The sequence below is a fragment of the Pogonomyrmex barbatus genome, unplaced genomic scaffold, assembly GCF_055798465.1.
Source record: "Pogonomyrmex barbatus isolate J1 unplaced genomic scaffold, ASM5579846v1 scaffold2, whole genome shotgun sequence".
NCBI classification, from domain to species: domain Eukaryota; kingdom Metazoa; phylum Arthropoda; class Insecta; order Hymenoptera; family Formicidae; genus Pogonomyrmex; species Pogonomyrmex barbatus.
Window position 1 is genome coordinate 9,265,830 of NW_028297116.1, and position 22,468 is coordinate 9,288,297.

General features: G+C 35.9%; 2 protein-coding genes across 3 annotated transcripts in view; one reads left to right on the top strand and one right to left on the bottom strand.

The window, feature by feature from the left end:
* Positions 1-982: 982 nt before the first annotated feature.
* Positions 983-22,468, top strand: part of sev (receptor protein-tyrosine kinase sevenless) — a 34,764-nt gene continuing 13,278 nt past the window's right edge. The window contains exons 1-4 of one of the 2 annotated variants that reach the window (XM_011639346.2): positions 983-2,431; positions 12,925-12,984; positions 19,823-19,882; positions 20,036-20,126. In XM_011639346.2, the coding sequence (XP_011637648.2) occupies positions 2,279-2,431; positions 12,925-12,984; positions 19,823-19,882; positions 20,036-20,126 (364 nt within the window). In that variant the 5' untranslated portion in view covers positions 983-2,278. The remainder of the gene's footprint in view (positions 2,432-12,924; positions 12,985-19,822; positions 19,883-20,035; positions 20,127-22,468) is intronic. The other variant, XM_011639347.2, reaches the window with a different exon arrangement.
* On the bottom strand, positions 20,496-22,277 carry LOC112552675 (cAMP-dependent protein kinase catalytic subunit beta). Its single transcript, XM_025218407.2, has 2 exons — positions 21,951-22,277; positions 20,496-21,402 (listed from the first exon to the last, which is right to left on the bottom strand). Exons 1-2 carry the CDS (start codon positions 22,275-22,277, stop codon positions 20,683-20,685), a joined length of 1,047 nt encoding a protein of 348 aa, XP_025074192.2. The 3' UTR covers positions 20,496-20,682.

The following is a 22,468-nucleotide window of genomic DNA, read 5'->3' on the forward strand; positions in this document are numbered from 1 at the left end:
TAGAGTGATGCATTCTTTCCTGAAGGATTCAAATGAAAGAATTTCGTTTAACGTTTGTTGAGCGTTCAAATTTACTTTGTATCGCTGGCGACACGAATCAAAAGAATAAAAATTACCTTCACTCAACAATAAGATATATGTGATATTAAATATTGTTTCAAAACATTAACGTGTTACCGAATATTTTTTTAGAAAAAAAAAACTCTTTTAAAAAGAGATTTACCTTATATTATAATTATCGAATTGCGAAAGAAATGGACTCTATGTTATGTCGGAAATCGATATAAAAAAAGTAATTTTCAATATTTTAGGAGAACAACTTTTATTATTTGTGCTTTCGAGCTTTCGTTTTGTAAAAAAAATAAACAAAATATAAGTAATGTGTGTGTGTGTGTGTGTGTGTGTGTGTGTGTGTGTGTGTGTGTGTGTATTAAGATTTAATTTTTGGATACATATTGATTTAAAATCAATTTTTACAACTTAAGATACAAATTAATGGTAAATCACGAAGGATATTAACTCTCTATAACTCAAATTTCTTTTTGTACTTAAAAAATACATATTAATTAACAAATGTTTTTAAATATTTGCAAATATTTTATAAAACCAAACTTCTGATACATAAAATTCCTGATTTCTATTTATTATAAAATCAAGCTACTTGATTACCAAAGAATAACAACTGTAAAATGCTGTACTGCATTATGCTAAAAACAGAACAAGACTTAATAATATAGATGAATATATGACTTCAAATTTACATGATATTAAGGGAGGGGGGGGGGGAGAGGATTGAAAGCGTTTTTCCCGGTTGTCTTCCGTATCTCGAGTGTCAATTACGCTTCTCATAGAGATTCTCATAAGATAACTATTGGCTGCTAGCTAGCTAGGGGCACGTGCGAATGGATGAATGAAAGTTTACGAGGATAGTAAGAACAGGTCAATCTGCCAATTGACCAGTCAGCCAGTGGACCGTACGAACTGATGGCAGAATCCTCCGGATTCGTTCTTCTCTTGTGCTCCCGGCACCCACACAAAGAGCGGCGGAGTACCTTCGCCGAGGAGAATTGACCGCAAACGGAGTGCAGGGCAGATAAGGGTGCTCACACCCGTGGTGGGGGATGGTTGACTCTGGAGTGGCCATTCGGAGTCAGTTGCTCTTATGCTCGCCAGCCACGAACAGCGTGATCGCGTTGCGCGCCGCTCGCCTCGAACCCGCGTGACACGAACGTCACAGACCGTGTCGAGAAACGAACGACGAGAAACGAACGGCGGATACCAAAGCCAAACACGTGTGGTGATGCAACAATTGCAACAATCGTACGCGGTAATTTTTCGCGAGGCAAAAAATTTGAAAAAAAATCGGCGTCGGATTGACAGCGAATCTTTGCACCTGAATCGACGAAGGATCAAAAAATTGGCTTTGGAGAACATTTTACAGTGCTAAACTCGTAGATCGAGTACGTGGACTTTGTGCCTGGTGTCGCGAAAGTTTTCGATCGACGTAGTTTGCCCGAGCGACGATCATTGCCCGTTTCTTATCGCTCGATCGTTTTGCTGTTCGAACATCAAAAGAAACTGCGGAAGAGGACTGATTATTCTGGCGCGTATTACTACCTTTGGTGCAACCGGATTCACGTGCGTCATCAATATCCAGGAGAAAAACTTTGTAGTTATTTGCTTATCGATAGCATTCCATAATTTGATCGTGAGAAAGAGATCGTGAGAAAGAGATAATCTTGGAGAACAACATCGGGAGATAGAGATTCGCTACTCGTATGAACCGAGTGCGTGGAGAACAGTTTTTTCCCGATAGCTTGAGAAAAATTAACAGCAGCATCCGCGCGTGTGTGTTCGCCACGCGAACAATTCCACGCTCTAGACTTCATTGTCATTCAAATAATTCGATAACAACGTCTATTTACTCACGATAATTGCGCAACCTGTGCCCTCCTGGGAGGCCCGCTTGGCATTGTCGTTTCGTTTTCCAAATTTTTAACGGAAGTCGAAAAATTTGTTCGCAAACTTCCGACGCATCTGCTTGATGCTCGGTACGTGATTCCGCGACGGCGACGGCGATAACGACAACGGGCGTCGCGACGCATCTCGTAGGATCCGGCGAGAGACCATGCAGAGGCATCGATTCGATTAGCGAATCCACGGATCATCGAGAGGATCGAGGGGAGCGATGACCATCGTAGGATAGGATTGCCGCCGACAGGGAATCACGCGGAAGCTGATCGAGCGCAAGGTTCTACCGGGGGGGGAGGGGATTATTATGTTAGGAACAGGATTATGCTCTCTGCTGAAGGTGTTGGTGCTGGCGGGAGCGGCCATCGCGCTTCTGCCAGAGGAACTGGAGGACCACGTCCCTCCGGTCAGTCTCCAGAAGGAATGCGCTTCCAAATGCCCGAACTTGGACCTCACGCAGGTAGGCGTCTTTCTTTGTGCGATAAGACAAGGCTAGATATTAGTGCAAGTAAACAGTTCGCTTCTATAACCGAACAACGCTAAAAGGTTTCTCGTGTCAGGAGGATAAAAATGTAAAGTTTGAGGAAAGTAGTCTCTTTTTGTCACTCCCGGTGAAAGCCGGGAGTCGATTCCGCCAGCATAAAAAATATGTTAAATCGCGATCTCTAACATCCGGATAGGTCTGTTTTTATTGAGATAAGAAATTGAGCGAATGTGCATTTTCGCGCGAAATGAGAACTGACGACAAATAACTGATGAGAATTTTGATAACAAGATGGCAGTTTTATTTATTTGTAGTGTATATTAAAAAAAAAAAAAAAAACCGAACTAAACGATAAGTTACAATGTTTTGCGATTACGAATTGATCATTATATTTTTAGTCTATACCGAATATTTGGTCGCGTTTATCAATGTTATTTATGATTACTTAATCATATCATATTGTCTTACGAAAAAAATGCATGTTTTACTTTAGATAATGTATAATTTTTTATTAATTTAAGTATACTATAAAAAAATTAATTTCTTTAAGTTATCATACAAGCTCCGGTATCTACTTATTTTTGAAAAATTTAGATATAATTTTTTCAACAATTTTATGACCATTATCACAAATATATTCTTCAACTTTGTAGACATTTTCTCGGTAAAAAATAGTAAAAACGTTTTGCGCGTTTACCAAGTGCTTTCCACTTGCCATCTAATCGGCTTTCACGTCGAGTGCGAGTATCATCGTTGACGCGATGTGTTAATTAATGAGGATTGTTTAAAGAGCGTGGCGCAGTTTGCGGTCCTCGAAATTTATATCACTGAGTCGATTTATCGCACCGGCGACCCAGTTGCATTCCTCAACGATGCAACGCACGTACGCGCATCCTTGCCGTCGTGACGCAATTTTTTTCTATCGAATTGCCAATTTGACGAAAGCGTAAGAAAATCGCGTACTTTGAATGAGCAGGCTTGAAATTAACAGAATCATGACATTTCAATTCGTTCGAATACCGATACCGTTGGTCATTCTCATCAAACACGTAGATCTCTTACAGCATTGGCATTTATTAATAATTAAATTGTTATTTATTTGTCATTTATTAATAATTAAATTGTTAAAATGTTAACAAATTTTTAACAAATTTCTAAGCAAATACAATAGTAAGAAAGGATATTTCGTAAAATTATTTTAATATTCTTCTTCCGAGGAATATATTTTGCCTTCCGAACGCTTTTTAACGATGCTTAAATGATATAAAAAATGAAATTACAGTTGTAAAATGTTCAGTTTAAAAAGAAAAGATGCATTATCGATGCACTTGATCCTCAGCATCCCCGGTTGTGAGTCGCGCGGCGACGGCGGCGGCGGCGGCGGCGGCATGAAAATGGCTGTGCGCGAGCGGCGAAGGACGTATCAATTTAAGTCCACTCTCCAGCCCGACTGTACCATTCATTAATTAACTTAACTACACGACGGCGCATCATGGCAGCCCATAAGCATAGCGTCGAGGATGAAAGACGAGCACGTAACGGATACAGGGCCATCTAATCCCTTTCTTTACGAAGAAAGACGAAAAACGTTCGTTCTTTCGCGCGCCGCCTTCATCGACTTGAATTATTACATATTAATTATGCGAATTATATGATCGCATGTCATATCGCGCGTCGCAAGCTCTACGCATGATCTAAATTTCTGGAAATCTTTTATTATTTCTTAAATTCAAATATACAATTTTGATAACTTTTAACAAAAAAAGGCTATTTATATATTTATTAATTTTTATAAGAAAATTATATATATAAAATGAAACCGTTAATAAAGAGCACGGTTAAAATTTTGGAAATGTGATTTGTTACATTTTTTTGTAATATGTATTACGTTGGTTTTATGTGATAATTAATGTCGTAAATGAAAAACACAACTTTTTAAAAAGCCAAAATTATACACATTTGAACTTTCCAAAGAGATATTATTTAAAACAATCAAATATTATTTTTACTTTTAAGCATCGAAGTAAATCTGGTCCATTACGATAGCGTGTGAAAGATCTGCGCCTGAAAAAGGTTTTAATCTGTGCGTTTGACAATCGAGGAGAACGGAATTGGTACCAATTATCAATTTAACTCTCTTCAAAAAGATCGCCGCCAACGCTTCTTTTGGTATCAGATCATCGCTCAATTTTGTGCGATCTAGAAAGACTCTACTCACTCATGTATCGTTTAAAATTCCTCGCGTATCAATTATATCAGACAAATGGATACTTTTTTCTCTTTATACATTATATAACAATTACTAAGAGACCCATGAACATATTGTTATTAAAATAAAAAGCAACGCATTTTTCGTGCAATTACAGTGCGTTGCAGATTTTGTTAAGTTCGATTTTGTCAAGTTTTCTCCTTCCAGTAAGCGCATGGAAGAGACTTTGTGAAGACGGAGCCGGCAGCGGCGTACGTACATACATATTACGAAAACATGCGAACGTGCCGACATGATGAGATATGCTTGAGGCATAAACAAATACATATACATTATAAACAAAACAAAATATAAAAATCCAGTGTTACAATACTGAGCGCGCCGCTTGAATGTCGCACAATTGGTTGCCGCAATTGGCTTTGTCAAGTTCCAGCTGACTTGACAAAATCGGCAACGCACTGTACTGACAACGTTTAACACAAAAAATAGCTACATAAAAAAATAATCTTAAAAGATTGCAAGTAAATAATAAAGAATACGTCTACAAACTAATTTTTAATTATTAAATTGAATACACAATTTTATGTATAGCGACTCGATTTTTCGTTCTTTCTCGATGAGTAGATACGAGCTGCGTGTGGAAGAATTAATTTTTACTAATTAATTTTATGATAGTTGCTCGATTATAAGTCATCGAACTCGTCTCGCAACCCTTCCTCGTCTGCGTGCTAACAAATCAATTATCCCGCCGTCGCCAGATAAAGGGAAATGTGGTCCAGAAAAAAAGAATCACTTTCTTCGATCCATTATCTACAGTGCATAATTCATTTTTTTACTGCGTGATTGACTTTTCCCCTTTCGCCTTCAAATGATTGAAATAGCGTAGCAATGTGATAATAATCTTAGCTTTTTCTTTTCCAGGTAGAAACATGAAATAATAATTTATCGTTTCTAATTATGGTTCTTATGATGTTTCATTAAATTTATATTAAAAATTGAAAGATCAGTACTAAAAAAATGTATAAATTGGGAAAAATTTGTTTTTTTAAGAGCATTTTCAAATTAAGTAAAAATAAATATTTTTGCCATCTTTAAGTTATCGAATGTTTAACCTTTGTGATAAATATGAATAAATATAGAATGTTTTAATTACGCAATACGCTATATCCTTATTGTTCATGTATATATATTATACAGTAATATTATATGCTTGTAGCATTATAAAATTGTGTTAAATGTTAAGTATATAATGTGTGTGTGTGTGTGTGTGTGTGTGTGTGTGTGTGTGTGTGTGTGTGGTGTGTGTGGTGTGTGGTGTGTGTGGTGTGTGTGGTGTGTGTGTGTGATGTGTGTGTGTGTGTGTGTGTGTGTGTGTGTGTGTGTGTGTGTGTGTGCGTGTTTAGCGCGTTTTTAAGAAACATAAACATAATTACTAACTTTAAAACGTGAGAACGAGGAAAAATTTTCTTATATAAGAATGACGGAATGAGTTTACATATTTTATGTTGCTTAACCTTGAAAAATATTAATATTCTAAAATTTTTAAAGCAGTTTAGTCGATTAAAAATAATGAGTAAGTTTACTCGGTTAAAAGTAATGAGTAATGCGGCGCAAAGACGCCGCATTATTTACTAAATACATGAGTATTAGTAGTAAAATTCTTATCTCTCAGGGTGATGTTTAGAAGATAACCTTAAGCTTGCGTAACATCCACATGGAATATTCTTCAAGCGTCATCTCTTGAAGAGCCCTGACATTCTAATCTCGAATTTACGATATAACTCTTATTTTACGTAATAAATAATTTATCGTTCCTCGATATCGCACATGATTTGTCTAGTTGTAAGTCTAAATATATCGACCTTAAATTTAAATACATTGCATTATTGTAGGTATTGCCTCATTGCCTCATTATTGGAGATAACTGATCAAAATAGGAATGTATCTCATTATTTATTTAGAGATTACCATAAATGAAAGCAAAAAAGATTCTAAACAATCTAAATAATATTAAAAAAATTAATTATTCAACATGCGCGATCTTGTAATAGAAATTAATGAATTATGTGTACTTAAATATTAAATATATAATTAATTAATATTAATTTAAATTTTTTATTTTTATATTATTATAGTATTTAATAATTTTAACAATAATGAAATTATACAACAAAAAAATATAATATATAAAATTGTTAAATATTATAATATTATAATATAAAAATAATTTAAATTAGTACAAATTTAAAACACAATAGTTATCCACTGACATGATCTATTTACTATGTACATAATTATTGCATATTTACATACTTATCATGCAATACATACTTATATTATGCATTACATACTTATTATGCGTATTTATTTATGTATTTATTCCACATATTGCATTAACAGTCCGTAAACAAGTCTTTGAATACAACTTACTTTGATATAAATTATAATAATTATAATAACAATAATAATTAATTATAATTATAATTAATCAAGAGATAGATAAAATTGATACGAGAATTTAACAAATTTTCTTTTTTTGATTAAAATTGCTTTCTGCAAGGATATATATATAATCTTCCCAAAATAAATATTGGCATGAATAATAATAATAATAATAAATAATATATTCCTATGTTCCAAATATGACATATTAAGTGAGATTTTCCGGATTTTCGCGCGACGAGCCTGATGTTACGTCGAATATGCAGGATCGTCCGGCATGCAACATTATATGTGTAGCCATATACAATGAACTTCCTGCCGGCCACATCCTCTCACCTACAATGATAGGGGTTCACCTCACGACATCGATAATCGTGCGAATTTCACCATTAATCGTAACGTAAATCTGGAGTATGGAGACTATTTACATTATTAGTCTAATTTCATGCACAGAATTTATATTTTTGTATAAAAAGATATTGCATAAATTATTTCCCAATTGACGAAAGATAAGAGAATTTGAACATCAGTATTTTCGCGAATCGAGAAATGTTGTGCGAATTAGACTTTTGCTAATCCAACAAATGAGCGTTGGCACGGTAGAACATCTTCCCAATTTTATTAATTAGCTCTAAGGCCAAAAGTTAACTTAAAAACTTCAGCTGCAACTCGTTACCCGCTCGAACTGGTCACGTCTATCGTATATATGTCAACGTATATATACGCGTTTTAATTGGAATGACGTCAGTTGAGAACGGTTGGCGCCGTGCTTCCCAGGATTTGTTTGCATTAAGAAACATAATGCAAAAGAACAAGCAAAATGTATTTTAACTATAACTATAAAGAACTATGAAAAAAATTGAACCATGAAACGTTCATTTATAAATGAGGAGAGAATATTTTAAATTATTATTCGACGCAGTCAAACATTTAATTGATTAGCCCCCAACTCTATTGACATTTATCAATAGAATAGGTGCAGATCATTGTCAAATGACTGATATTTTAATGGAAACATCTCACTGTTTCCTCGGATAAGAATCTGTGATCTATCGCAGGCAAGACGTAACGGATCGTCAATTCAACTTTTATGAGGGTTACATATCTCTACAAAGTTTTTTCCCTCCGTGGTAACTTCACGAAAAACGTCCCGAACTTTAGTAAAATGGATGTGGGTGGACCCGTATGCAACTGCAGTCGGATGCATTAGAGCAAATACCACGGAAGATTAATCGCATATAATGGGAAAGGGGACGACAGCTCTTTTCTCAGAAACTCCTCCGTGATAGGGTGTCTTAATATTTTACATTAATAATTATATTAAGAGATCACCGCCGTTCAGGGAATGAAAAATCGCTGAGCGCAAAAGTGCATTTTCGACGACGGCATGTTTCGTGCGATCGCATTAGGATTAGCGATGTAGGACTGCGATGTACTTAAGGTCAACGATAACGCAGATTCTCATCTCGTGCGACTTAAACGAGGTCGACCGTCGCGGCAACGTCATCGTCGATTTTTATTTCACTCCGTTCAATTCACGTCGCGCCAACGTTGCAGATTTCATTCACGGGAAATGATCGCCGGAATACAATTTTCGTCGAGACGCATTAGTCATGCCAGGACGCATATAAACACCTAATCGCTTCCACAATTCGAATCGTCGAATTGACTCGAGAGGAAGGGTTCTCAGTCAGTTTTTCGTATCATAAAGCTTGTCTCTTTATGTGACTATAAAATAATAATTCAATATTATATATTACAATAAAATCGGCTTTGTGATATTTTCTGATATTTTGAAAAACAGGAGTTATCTTTTACACTGCGTACAACTTTGTTGTTATATATGTATATATGTGAAGATAAATGTATTTATTTAAATTTTATTTAAGTTTTCTATTCTGCTTATCAAATTGCTGCGCAGATAAAATAAATGTAAACGAGTAATTATTTTGAATTTTAACATGTGAAACTTAGATAATATAAGTATTAAATAGTATAATCGGGAATAATTAAAATGCGCGTGATGATTACGAAATCGAAGCTGGGAGAACTTCCTGGTCGTTACATTAATAATTGCAGTTTCAACGTGATGTCCATTCTTTCAATTTCCGACGTAATATGAGAATAATTGACTTAGTTCATAGAAGAAAACGTTTGCGTGCATTTGAATGATACTGCCGGCGTCTTTTTAACAAACAAGAAATAGGAAGAATCTCAGAAAATGAGATAACGAGCAAAGCGGTTTCAATCGCCCTATTAAAAAAAAATGCATCTACAAAAAAATCACAATATTGCAAATGAGAAGATTAGCGTTCAATTAAAAAAAAAAAAAAAACTTATAACATATTCTTCTCTTGTTTCGAATTTGCTTATTTTTTTCTTCTAATTTACTCATATATTAAAAAATATTAGTCTTCTTATTCTCTCAATTTCAAAATTTTTTATATTTTTAAGTATTCATGCGAATAATATTTCATGATGACAGATGAATGCTTCACATTTTTTCACTATGGAATCCGCTAATATTCAGGACCTTGCATCTTCGTCCTTCCTTTCGCATCGGCGATTTGATCGTCGAAAGCAATGCTCGATCTTAGGCTCTGTTGTTCCAATCGAGTGGACCTCGGCCGGTATACATCCAACACCGTGCGACCACCGTGCACGTTGGTGACCGCAGAAAAAATCCGACACCTTTTACCTTAAACTTGAAACAACACGCCGCGCGCATGCAAAATAACGTCATGTCCATGTCGTATTATTTCTACGACGGATATCAAGTGGCCAACGTTCCTTTCAGACCCATCGTAAGAGCTATATTTTGAAGATTTTCCTTGAATCTCAGCGGCCTTCTTTATTATAACATTATATTCTGCGATCTTCCACTTTTTTAAAAATCTATATTTTCATCTCCGCTTTACGAGTAAAGAAGAAAGATAGTTACAACAATAACAATCTGTCAGATTTATTCGTTACAATGTTGTTTATTGGCATTGTTAAAAATTAGCAGACAAGATAAGACAAGAAATTCATACAGCACAAATTTTGCATATTTAATTTAAATATATAAATATTTGAACTGAACAAATTTAATCTAGTTTAGTAGGTAGTAATTTAATCTAGTTGAAAAATTTAGTCAAGTTAACAACTTTTTTTCTCAATGTAAGGAAATCTTTTTCTCAGAGTAGCTATAAGATCTGCGCTGTATGGAAAGAAACAAAAGTCTACGATACGAATGTAGGAACACAGGTAGAAAAAACAAATGAAAAAATAAAGAAAAAAATAAAAGAACAAGAAACAAATGAAAAAAAAGAGATGAACAAGTAAACATACAAGTATGCATACTGTGTATAATTATAGGTAATAAAAGGAAGGGAGAGAGTATTTCTTAAAATGTCCAAGAATGTTCATGGAATCCTAGCGCCATTCACTGAGTAGCGAATGAGCATTTCCGTGTGGTAGAACTTTCCGTGTTCAGTACCCGTTGTTATTTCCGTCTTGAAGATTATGTCGGGTCAGCGGCGGGAAGACGCAACAGTTGGCCGGCGTCTTCGAGCGTGACGAAGACGTTGGATATGACGGAAGGACGTACGGAAGGACGGGCACCTATGCATTAGCCGATTATCTTAGATCAGATAAAACCGTTCTCTGGTGAACAGGTGATTTGATGTTTCTTTTTTTTTTTTTTTTTTTTTTTAAATAAATTTCGTTAGAACTCGCAGTGAGAACGGAAGCACTCGCGAAAAAGAAGTCGAGTTAACGAGGGATCGCCCGTTTGGAATTAATTGAAGAGGGAAACTAATCACGAAGGGAACTAATCACGAAGAAGCCAAATCATTCCGCCAAATTGCTCTCGCGATCGAAGAGAGCAACGTTTTCTAGGAATTGTTTGCCAAGAGAAATGATTGTTCTATTAACTGCTTTCTGCAAAACTTCCTTTTGGATGAAAAACTGTTTGACATGCAACGCAGAATCTCAATTATCTTAATTAGAAATCAAATAGAAAGTTTTGTTAAAAGCATAAGTATAAGTAAAAGTATAAATTATACATTAGTACATAATTTAATACATTAATGTAGTAATATGAGTAAAATTTTGAAATAAAGAACATCGAATCAAAATTAAAAGGGACAAGAATTAATTTGTAAATTTCACTTATCTCCTCGTATACATTATCTATATTTCATATTTCATTTTCGTATCGTTCTTGTTCTTTTTAAAAAAGTCCGAAATAATTTGCGATGTGGTAAACGAGAGAATCGACGATTAGGATTACAATTAAATTGGTGTGAACTTGACGCGATGTCCCTGAGATACGTCAAAGATGCATTGCAGAAAACGAAAAATAAATTCAGCAATGAGATATTTAATAAGATAGATAAAATAGATAGAGCGTTGAAGTGCGGCGACAAGAGATCTCTGGATGACGTGCAAAGCGGGGATTGATTAATCGAGTGCAAAGTTAAACGACGCCGAGAACATACTTCCACGAGACGCAAAAGCTGCGAGTGGAATGAAAAAAAAAAAAAAATTCATCGTAAAATTGATACATCCACGAGAGAGGCGAGATAGTACACGAAAACACTGTCTCTCCCTCCCCTGGTTCACCCCTTATCTGTTGAACTCGCGTCGATGCTCGCTGGTTTGTAACGCGCGAGAAAAACACGCGGCGGAGAGCCGCACACACGTACGCGGTTTGCGATTATCGTCGTTTCTGCGGAAATTTCAGTTCGCGGCAATTCTGCGACGTGCGCATTATCCAATTACGGAAATTCGAAGTTGAGCGTACTGCATGTGAGACACACCGCGCGGCTGTACCCTCGCGAGAGATGCACGCATGTATTTGCGCGTGTCTCTTTTGCGAAGAATAGCGAAGATACTTAATTTTAAAGCCTGAAGCCGTAACGTTTAATTTGCGATAAATCGCGTTTTACGTAACGGCACTCTGCTCGACCAATCAAAAATTACGTAAATGAATATTTACGACTATCGACGGCCGCGTAAGAAAAAAAAAAAAAAAAAAAAAATTTGCCGCGCGCAATTTCAGCGCATGTGATATTTCTGTATTTGAAATTTATATATTTTTTTTTCGTCATTAATTAATGACGAAAATGGAGAGATCGAGCTACGCGTGAAAAATCCCTCGGCGAGCGTTCTCACAGCAATACGAATTTATATTCCGCAGGTGGGACTCTATGAGTTAAAATGCATTATGATAATTAGATGACGATTAAACAAATCAAACGGCCAAAATTCCCATAGTGGTGACTACGGCGACTACGGTTCGCTTCGCACCCCACAACGATACACTCGCGCTTCCCCTCTCCCTCCGCCGATCTCGACCACTGGGTCTTTTCCAATTACTCTCGCTTCCATCAAGAACCGGACGTGCACCTGTGCCTCGGAAATGCGTAACGTACTACAGGTGCAGTAACGAGCGCGCGTTATCTATGACGTTGGCAGGGAGAGGGGAAGGACCGAGTACCTTGGGGACGATTATATTCGGCGATTCATTCTGGCCGCGTCAAACGCACGCACCGGGGGGAGGGAGGGGGGAGGGTGTCAATTGAACCGGATGGAACAGTTTAACGTCTTTTAAAGACGGCAAGCGATTCAATTTATTTCCCTACGCGTAACATAATCGCGCTCCGCTCACGCTTTCGTCGCGTTCAACATCTCTTTTTTTTTATCGCGTTCGTTTATCTCGGAAGGCAACAAATCTAACGTACCGCAGAGATTTTCGTTTAATTTTCTAACGATGAGACTCGTAAATTATTATTATCTTGGTACTTTGTTTAAAAGAGTGCGATCTTGATTTCAGAATCGGACGGACGACCTGAGCTCGGAGGTAGGATGCGGCGCGAGATGCAAGATCGATCAAGTAAGTAACCTCATGTCTAATCATTTGCATCAAACCTCCGGGATGTATGTATGAACTCTCTTTAGAGCTCTGTGTGGGGGTATCAATCCAATTCGCCCGTTTGCCGCTACCATATGGGATGAATTCAGAATCATTGGCTTTTGATCAGTAACAAGTTGTATGACTTTATAATTATCATATAACAAAGGGAATAAACGGGAATGTAATCGGGAATATAAGGGAACGAAGTTAGATGAAAGGGTATCGGGATATCAGCGGTCAGAGGTCTGACATCTTTAAAAGGGTATCTTGTTCTCTTGTTCTCTTGTTGTCTTGTTCTCCACCTCGGTGACGTCTAATCGCATGTGATGATCGCGACGAAGTTCGGGGCAACAATCGGTGGGATGCGCGAATGACCGGTGCGGACGTCGGAGACAAAAATGAAGGGACGGCGGTCCCTCGCCACAATGAAAGTACTTCCGCTGGTGCCCCCAGGGGGCCCCGCCGCTTCTAACTCGCGGCGACGGCGGAGATGGTCGAATGGCAAATAAAAAAAAACAACGCACGGCCGATGAATGGGACCGACGTACGAAACGTATCGCGCGCGACGAATGAAAGAATGGCCCGGGGACTCCCTGTTTCTCTCTCTCTCTCTCTCTCTCTCTCTCTCTCTCTCTCTCTCTCTTTAGTACGGCTTCGTACTGTTAAATTGGATCGCGTACAAGTGCGACCTATGGCGGATGTCGCCAAATTACCGTGCGACTCCGGATTCACTCTCTCGTGCTTCATCCATGGCACTGCCGCTCTCTTTCCGTTTCTCTCTCGGTTCCTCTCCGCCCCGAAACGGAAGTGCGAATGGGGAAAAACGGAGAAATTGGGAGAGCGACTGGAGCCGCGCGCGTGTCCTGTTTCCGGTTTAAGCACGGACGGAATAAATAAGTTTGACTGATCCTCTGTCAGCATTTCTAAAAAGAGAGATCAGTTAAACTGCAGTTAAAGTTAACGGCCAATAAAGAAGACGGATCTAAATATGTACTAATAAATCAAATCTAACGAAAGCACAATTATTCCGTTGTAGAGAAAATTTTGGACATTTGGTCTTTTTATAAAATTAATAGAAAAAAAATAAAAAGAATAAAGAATTATAAAAATAGGGATGTATCCAGAAAGCTACATGTCATGGTGATCGTAAGAATTGAATGGAAACGTAAAACACCTTGTACTAACAACTAGACTTAGCCCGATTAATAGAAATTATCTTTGTCTCCTTTGTCATTAGCTCAACATTTAAAAGTCATCAAGAGTATACATTCCAATGAGAATGAAACAATGAAAGGACCCTCGAGGCGCCGGAAGGATATCCAGCAACGCGTGTCTCCAGGATAGGGAACGAGCGGGGTAATTAACCCCACGAGGAGGGGACAAAACAGGATTCTGGCGTGCCTAATTGTCGTGTCTTCAAAAAAAAAAAAAAAAAAAAAAAAAAAACGCGGTAGTCAATGAGTCGGACTTGTTCGTGTCGTTCAGGATATCGCACGCGGCACAACGTTCGTTACACGCGTTGCGAAGCGAGGCTTGGAAAGTGAATTACCGCGCGAACTGCGCTTAAAACGATTTCCTCCCTCGGCTCGTTTCACGGTTCGTAAGTCACCAGTAACGCGTACGTGTAACGGATTGGGGCGACGTAGATGGAGGAAGACGCTTCGCTGAACTAGCTGATCCTAGTTGAACATTTACGCGCTTCGGCGCGACCCATTTTCAGCCTTTGTCTATCGCTCTTTTGTCTTGCAAAGAAATTTAACTTTTAATAATTTATAATTTAATAATTTAGATAAATTCGATGGTAGGCACAAAGTGATACATGAAAAATTGTGTAATCTATATATACATATATACACACACACACACACACACACACACACACACACACATATATATATATATATATATATATATATATATAGATTACATAATCTTTCATGTATCACTTTGTGCCTACCATCGAATTTATCTTAAATTATTTTTTAAATTTTTATAGAAAATTACGAAAATTAATTTAAAAATTACAACGCCTAGTTTTATTTTATTTGATTATAAAAAGCAAAATGTTTATCATAAAAAGCAAACTATTTTCTATTTTTATAATCCAGTGCGTAGTTGATTTATCTAATTAATCGATATGTAATATACCATAGCCGTTTGCTATCGCTCTCGACGTTCACAAACGGATTGACTTTACGTCTCTTCCGGTAATTTCACAGGTCGATAACGACGAATTAATACCACTGGAATTTCTTTTGTCCAACGCCCTCTCATTTTTTTGGTTCGTTCTCGGATATTAATGTAGCCTTGCATCCCCTGCTCGCCTCCGGAAATATCCGTCGATGACTACTTCCGATTCCTACGGACAGCTTATGATTAATAAATTGCAACCGTTAATCGAAGTAAAACATATAAAAAGAATGCTTCTTGTAGTACAATAATAAACAAAACATCAAGATAAATTATACAAACTCAGAATGGATTTTTACATTATTAAATTGAAATCTACGAATACAAATTTACTTAAAATACATATTTCAAACATTTTTCATGCTTTACATGGCATACTTTAGCTTACGTATCGAAAGATACACATAAACCACAAACGAACGATAAACATTTGCTTCCGTGTATCGCGAGCCACGAAACCAGACGGACGAGTATGTTTGTCTGACGTGCACTAAAGTGGAGGACCACTGACAGCGAGATATCCATACAAATGTCCTTTCTTGATAGTGACTACTGCCAGAAGCCACTTCGACTTGAAAATTGCTGCTGTAAATGTAAAGACTGCCAGATGCTAGAGATTGTAACCCACTACAAAGTAATAAGTGGAAAGAAAACTTTAAAATACTTTAATACTGTATAACGGAAATTTTTAATAACAATTATTAATTATTAATAATAATTATTAACCCATTATTATTACTTTTAAAAATTATTGAAATTGTATAGATATTAATATATCCAAGAATTGTTAAAAAGTATCAATAAATAAATATAAAAATCTAATCTCTTATACTACAATATGTTTTTTAAATATTCCAACAAGCTGCTAAACGTAGATGCAATAAAAAAATTACCAGATCAATGCAATCAATGCGAGACAAGACAAGGTAATCTATTAATGTCAGAATGTATTGAAAGATCTGACATCGGTAATTGGTTACGCGTAAATTAGCAGCTCGTTATAAAGACATTACTTAAAGAAGACTGTTCGAGGCGCCGTACTCGTTATCCTTTTCTCTTTTCTACTCGTCTATGGTCGCGAAGCCAGACTGAAAGTAGTAAATGGGGTTAAAGCGAAACGAGGAGAGGACAGATGCTCGTCCGTGATAGGATGAAGATCTATGGGGAGTCGTGCGTGTGGAGGGAGGGCCCAGCTGGGGGCATAATACGCTGAGGATTTAATGAGGAAGTGAGAAATTAGCGGCCGCTGAGCCGAGCCGCTCGGCTCGACCATTTTCTACTGTCTGATAGTTTTGTCAACCCCCCCTATTGTAGATGGCTAGATCGTTAAAAAAAAAAAAAACCTATGTTTGAGGCACGTCGAATTAAAGCGCCCAGATGTTCGTTTAAGCGAATTAAACTTCGGGATCTCATGCATCCTCTCGTAGAAGACATAGGGTACATATTTACATTCTCTAAGAAAGAAAAAAAATAAAACTGATAACGATCGATCTGCTAAAAAAGAAATTGTAAATTAATCGGAATTATCAAAAAGGGCGAGGAGTCGTATAACGATGATTTCGTCGTGGCCGTAAATTAGATATTTTATAGATAGACGTTAATCAACAATTTTTTTCAATACTACTCGCGCGATAAGGAGGCGTAAATAAAATAAGCGCTTTATATTTCTGCGTGGACCTTAAACAGAATCGCAAAACAAATCTTGCTATCAAATATGTAATATGTAATATTGTTTGAATATTTATATATACATACACACACACACACACACACACACACACACACACATCAATTAATTGAACGACTTAAATTATTTTGGTAAAAATCAATAAAAATAAATCCATTTTAATAATTTTTTAATATATTAAAATTATTAAATATTGCTGAATTAAGTATTTCTGCGATTAACAAAAACAATGTTAATATTTATGGCAAATTAATGAGTACGCTTTGAGTTATGTGAGATATGACACTCGTGTCTCGATGATTTACTAGGATTGTCGTAGAGTTTCACCGTCAAATGATTATTAATAACATTTATCTGCCGCTGAAGGTTCCTTTCCACAGACTTTTCGACGAGCTGACCTATGTGATACCCTTAGACACCACCATATATGCACGCGTTATTATGATCATTATTATAATACGACGTCTCGAAAGATCGTTCACAGCCCGCGTTAAAGACTTGCAACTTTTTTAAATACAAACATATGATAGCAATTGCTTGTTAAAACCTTAATATGTTCGTAAAATATATATATATATATATATATGTTGATAAAAGAAACAATAATATTAATTAAGATTCAACAAATCTGTTGTCGAAAAGTTATCCGATTACGTTTGGATTTTTAATTATTTAGACTTTTAATCCGCGATTATTTAATCCGCAATTTCTCTTTTATCGAAAATATATGGAATTTCAATATTTAGATGATTATAACTTTGTCCAGAGAATTCATAAATACCTCGTTCGTATATATCTTAACAGCAAATGTGTACATGATGTAAGACAGCGACAAAAAAATATCAGTTGAGAAACAATGTCATATCTCAATCCGTCTTTTTTTTCTTTTTTCGTAATTAAATTTTATTCTTTGAGTGTGGTTATTGTATTTTTCTCAAAAAAAAACAACAGAACTGGCGTTAAATTAAAGTATTTAATGTAAATCAATTTCCAACAAAGTTTTAATTAATTTGAATAGTAGAACTAGATCAATGATAGGAATACGTTACAATTTTGTTCAAGGAAATTAGGTTTCTCGTACGATGTGATTTGCTTATTATTCCGCAATGCCGAGTGCAGTATTATTTATATGCGGCGTCTCTCGAACTAAAGCGGTATGTCAGTCTGCCAATTGCTAAATAGCACCTCTTGTATCCGGACATTAAAATAGATCTTCTGCTATACATTACAAAATTACACTTATTTATTAAGACAGATGAAATTGTGGCACTGGAATAAAAAGAAAACTACAACGGCAGAAACTACGAAATTATCAAAAATTCATTATGTAGCACAAGTTCAAAAAAGTGACGGCGATGATCGAAATGTTTCAAATGTTTATGAATCTATCAAGACTTGCTCTCTCAAGCCACTTGAAATGAATTGCTTCTGTGTATTTATACTACCAGTTACATTTGAATGCATTTTTATTCTAATGTTGTCTTTAAAAACTCAACGGCACTTATATATATAAATGCCTGTTTGAAACATTACGAAAGAAATTTCTCACGTTGAAAAAGAAAAAAATAATCAGCATAATCCAAAGCAAAATTGCAAGTAATACAGTAATATTAAAAAAAAGAATCATTCATCAAATCTGCTTTTCATCATTAATTCTTTTCTCTAATTAATAATTATTTCTTTATATGTGTATATAGTAATTTTTTAAAACTCACAAATTTTAGAAAAATAAACAAATGAAATAAAGTTAATATATCAATAAATGCGTTAATATATTGCACGTCGTCAGATGTTAATTAAATTGATTTAAAGTGGCTTAGAGAAGCTTTACATTTTTATTTGATATTAAGAGGGAGGGATAGGGTTTTTCTTTTTGAGATTACTCTCAAGAGAGTTTCATGGTCGTATGAGTTGCATCGATAAACCACAAGGTAAACAACGTGCATTGACGCAGTTGAAGCTGCGCCGTACGCGTCCTCGGCTACCACTAGCTTGTTGTCGACGACAAATGCCCACATCCTCTCGCGCAGAAAGTTAATGCGTTAAACTTCAGTTCGCAAATCCATGCTCGACATGGATGGTACCACGCAACGAACGTCTTATGAACGTGGGCGTTACTTGAGACACGTGCCATGCAGCCCGAGATCGGACGCGGCCACGAAAAATTACGGTTTCGCCACGCAGCCGCACGAGTTATGTCACGTCGCTCCGGATAACGTGACCCATTGTTCGGCCACTTCCGGAGCTGTATTTTAGCGAATTGTAGAAAACGCTCGACGACCTTCGATGGGAGGATGCGCGTCGGACAGACTCGATTTTCGACAAATCCAACATCCAACACCGCGTGGAGTGATTCATCCGAGACATGAAATGTTCAAGACGTGAAATACGAACGTGCGAGATGACGAAACGTTGTAAATCTTTGCGAAGTATTAAAACACTTGTCGTTTTAAAGAAGAACGTAAATTCTTTGAAGGTTTGTCCTCTGAAGATTTGTTAAATTAGACGTTGCGATACGATAATAATAAGATAAGTAAGGTATCTTACTCATGCTCATCACCTTTCAAAAGACAATTCATATTGTCTTCAGTATGACTTGTATAAAGATAAAATTTTTCTCGTATATTTAAAAAAAATATATTATCTTACGTATTATCTAGCATGTAATTAAAACGAAACCTATTCACACGAGAACAACAATGTGTGTTCGAAAAATTAAATTAGATTCTCATAAGACGAAATCAATGAGAAAAACACGATGCATTTGCTGGATTTGGTGTTTTACCGGAAAGAAGATCAAATATGTGCTATGTTCTACATTTTTGATACAGAATTCTTGCGAGATGTAGAAAGTCTGGATTCGCTCCTTTCTCGAATATGTGATATTGTCTTTATTGTTTTATTTTCTTTATTTTCTTATCTTTATGCTTATTGTTGCAGTGTACGAAAGGCTGCGAAGCATGGGAACAGGCGCTCGAGACAAGCTGCCAAGCTGTTTGCGTTAGTATCGCTGCCATTTTTATGATATTTATTATCGAACTAAACTTACATAAAGCCGTATTAACGTAGTTTTTTTACATAGCTGTTTTATGTAATGTTTTTCTAATTCTGAGAGAAATAAATGCGTAACATTAGCTCGATGTATGTTTGCAGAACGGAACGCAAGAATTGCTACCGCCGAAGGAATTATACTGCGTTTTAGGCTGTCACGATGCGTTAAATCGTTATTTTCAGCAGCTCAAAGGTAAACCACGTCTTTCACGCGATAGTAATTTATAAATTATAAATTGCTCACACAAATTATCCGATAATAATATACCTATTATGTAGGTATAGAAAAATTATTGCTGAATAGAACATTTTTATTTATTATTAACGCAAGACAATATTTTCTCAAACTTATAGTTAAATGTCACTCTTAGAATGCAATCAAGCTATGTTTATATAAAACAATAAGAAGAGAAATAATATATATATATTAACGATTAGAAATAATATATATATTAACGATTAGGTATTATATATATATATTATATATATATATATATATATATATATATATATATAATACCTAAATTCTTAGAAACGCGTATAGATTATGTGTTATTATCTCTATTTCTTTCTCTCTTTTTAAACTATGTTTCCCATATTTGAAGAATTATCGTCAAACTAAACTAACTTTCTAAACTTAAAAAGATAGTTAAATATATTTCCACGCGTGATATATAAGAATTATCTTTTATGTGATTATTTTCAATCTCTGATCTTTTTATATTTTTTTATGTAAGCGCCAGCTGTTTTTAGAAATTCTCGAATTCTTTATTATACTGATCAAAAGAGGAGATCTCAAGCGGTACTTCATCATAAATGTCGAAATTGCTTGTGTCACCGCTATTACTGCACTGGGGAATGAAACTCGGTTGCACCTTCTGATGATAGATCTCGATCCAGTTGATGGACTGGAACCAGCGATGCTTCTTAATGTCCATGCTGCCCTCCTTCAGATTGCCGTATCTTCTTGTCAGATCCACCTGCAAGATGTTCTTCAATATGTCCCTCAACTCCTCACCGAAGTGATGCGCGAACTTGTATTTGCCCGCGACAATCTTCTCGTAGATCTTCATGGGATCGTGCGCGTAGAACGGCGGATATCCCGCGTTCATCTCGTAAATCAGCACGCCAAAGCTCCACCAATCGACGGCCTTGCCGTAACCTTTCGACTGGATCACTTCCGGTGCCAGATAGTCCGGTGTGCCGCACAACGTCCATGTGCGACCGTTTACCATCTTGCAGAAACCGAAATCAGTCACCGTGATGTAGCCGGAATTCTGTATCAAAATATTTTCTGGCTTCAAGTCTCGATAGATCAGGCTGCAATGGTGCAGATATTCCAAGGCTAAGACAACTTGAGCAGCGTAGAATCTTGCCAGCGATTCATCAAATTTCCCCATACGTCTGAGATGAGTGAACATCTCGCCACCTTGAACGAACGGCATTACCATGTACACGTACGAATTATCCTTGAAGATTAAAATACAACACATTTATGTCTTACAGAAATATTTTGAATGTTTATTAAATATACACAGAAAAAAATTAGTAAATTAAGATAGATATTCTCATATATAAGCAAAAATATTATAATCTTCTTGGAAAAATTGTAGGTTTGATTAAACTTGTGTTAGTGTAAATATATATATATATATATATATATATATATATATATATATTTTTATGTATAAGTAAAAATATTATAATTTTCATACAGAAGATTTTTAATCTTGAATTGAGCAAAAGTACTTACTTGTGTATGTCAATACAAATTTAATCAAATCAGAAGATTATGAGATTATTTCAATTTTCTAAGAATAATATTTTTGAATTATAATATTCTTGCTTATATAAGAGAAATTTGTCTTAATTTAATACTAACTTTTTTTCTGTGTAGGAATAGACAATTTAATTTTTTTTAAAGACAGTTTGTCAAAAAAAATCAATCTGCTTGATGTGTTCCATATATATTTATAAGATTCAAAGGATCAATAATATCGCTTTTAGCGATCCTTACCTTGAAGAAGAAATGCATAAAGACCATAAAAGGAAAGTTGATGCACTGTAGAATACGCTTTTCGTTACGTGTATGGTCTACTTGCTTCATCTTCACAAGGTCCGTTTTATCGAGAATCTTCATGGCATAGTACGCGGATGTTGATTTATGTTTGACGAGAACAACGCGACCGAAGGCACCGGCGCCGAGGGTTCGAAAACGATCGAAATCCTCTAGTTTCGCATTGTTATTTACTTTCGTCTTCCACTTCTCCAAAAACGTCTCTTTTAGATTATCTAGAATCTCGTTGTACTCTTTGAACATCCGTTCTCTTTCGGTGTCGACCATTTATGTATTGGGTATTTAAATTTAATTCTTCAATCTTCGAACCGCAGGGTTAAGGCGACACGAGATGACAGAACATATCGCTTTAACATTGCTCTGTTTATGATGATCGTATATTGTTTTTTATGATGCAATTGCGAGCATTGCGTTATAGCTTGCTTTTCTATATTATCACAATTAAAAATTAAATTCTC

What these genes read in the sequence shown, in the direction of transcription:
- LOC112552675 (XM_025218407.2), bottom strand. Translation starts at nt 22,277, where the DNA reads ATGGTCGACACCGAAAGAGAACGGATGTTCAAAGAGTACAACGAGATT. An exon ending in TTATGCATTTCTTCTTCAAG is followed by an intron (nt 21,403 to 21,950) that starts GTAAGGATCGCT and finishes TTAATCTTCAAG; the next exon opens with GATAATTCGTACGTGTACAT.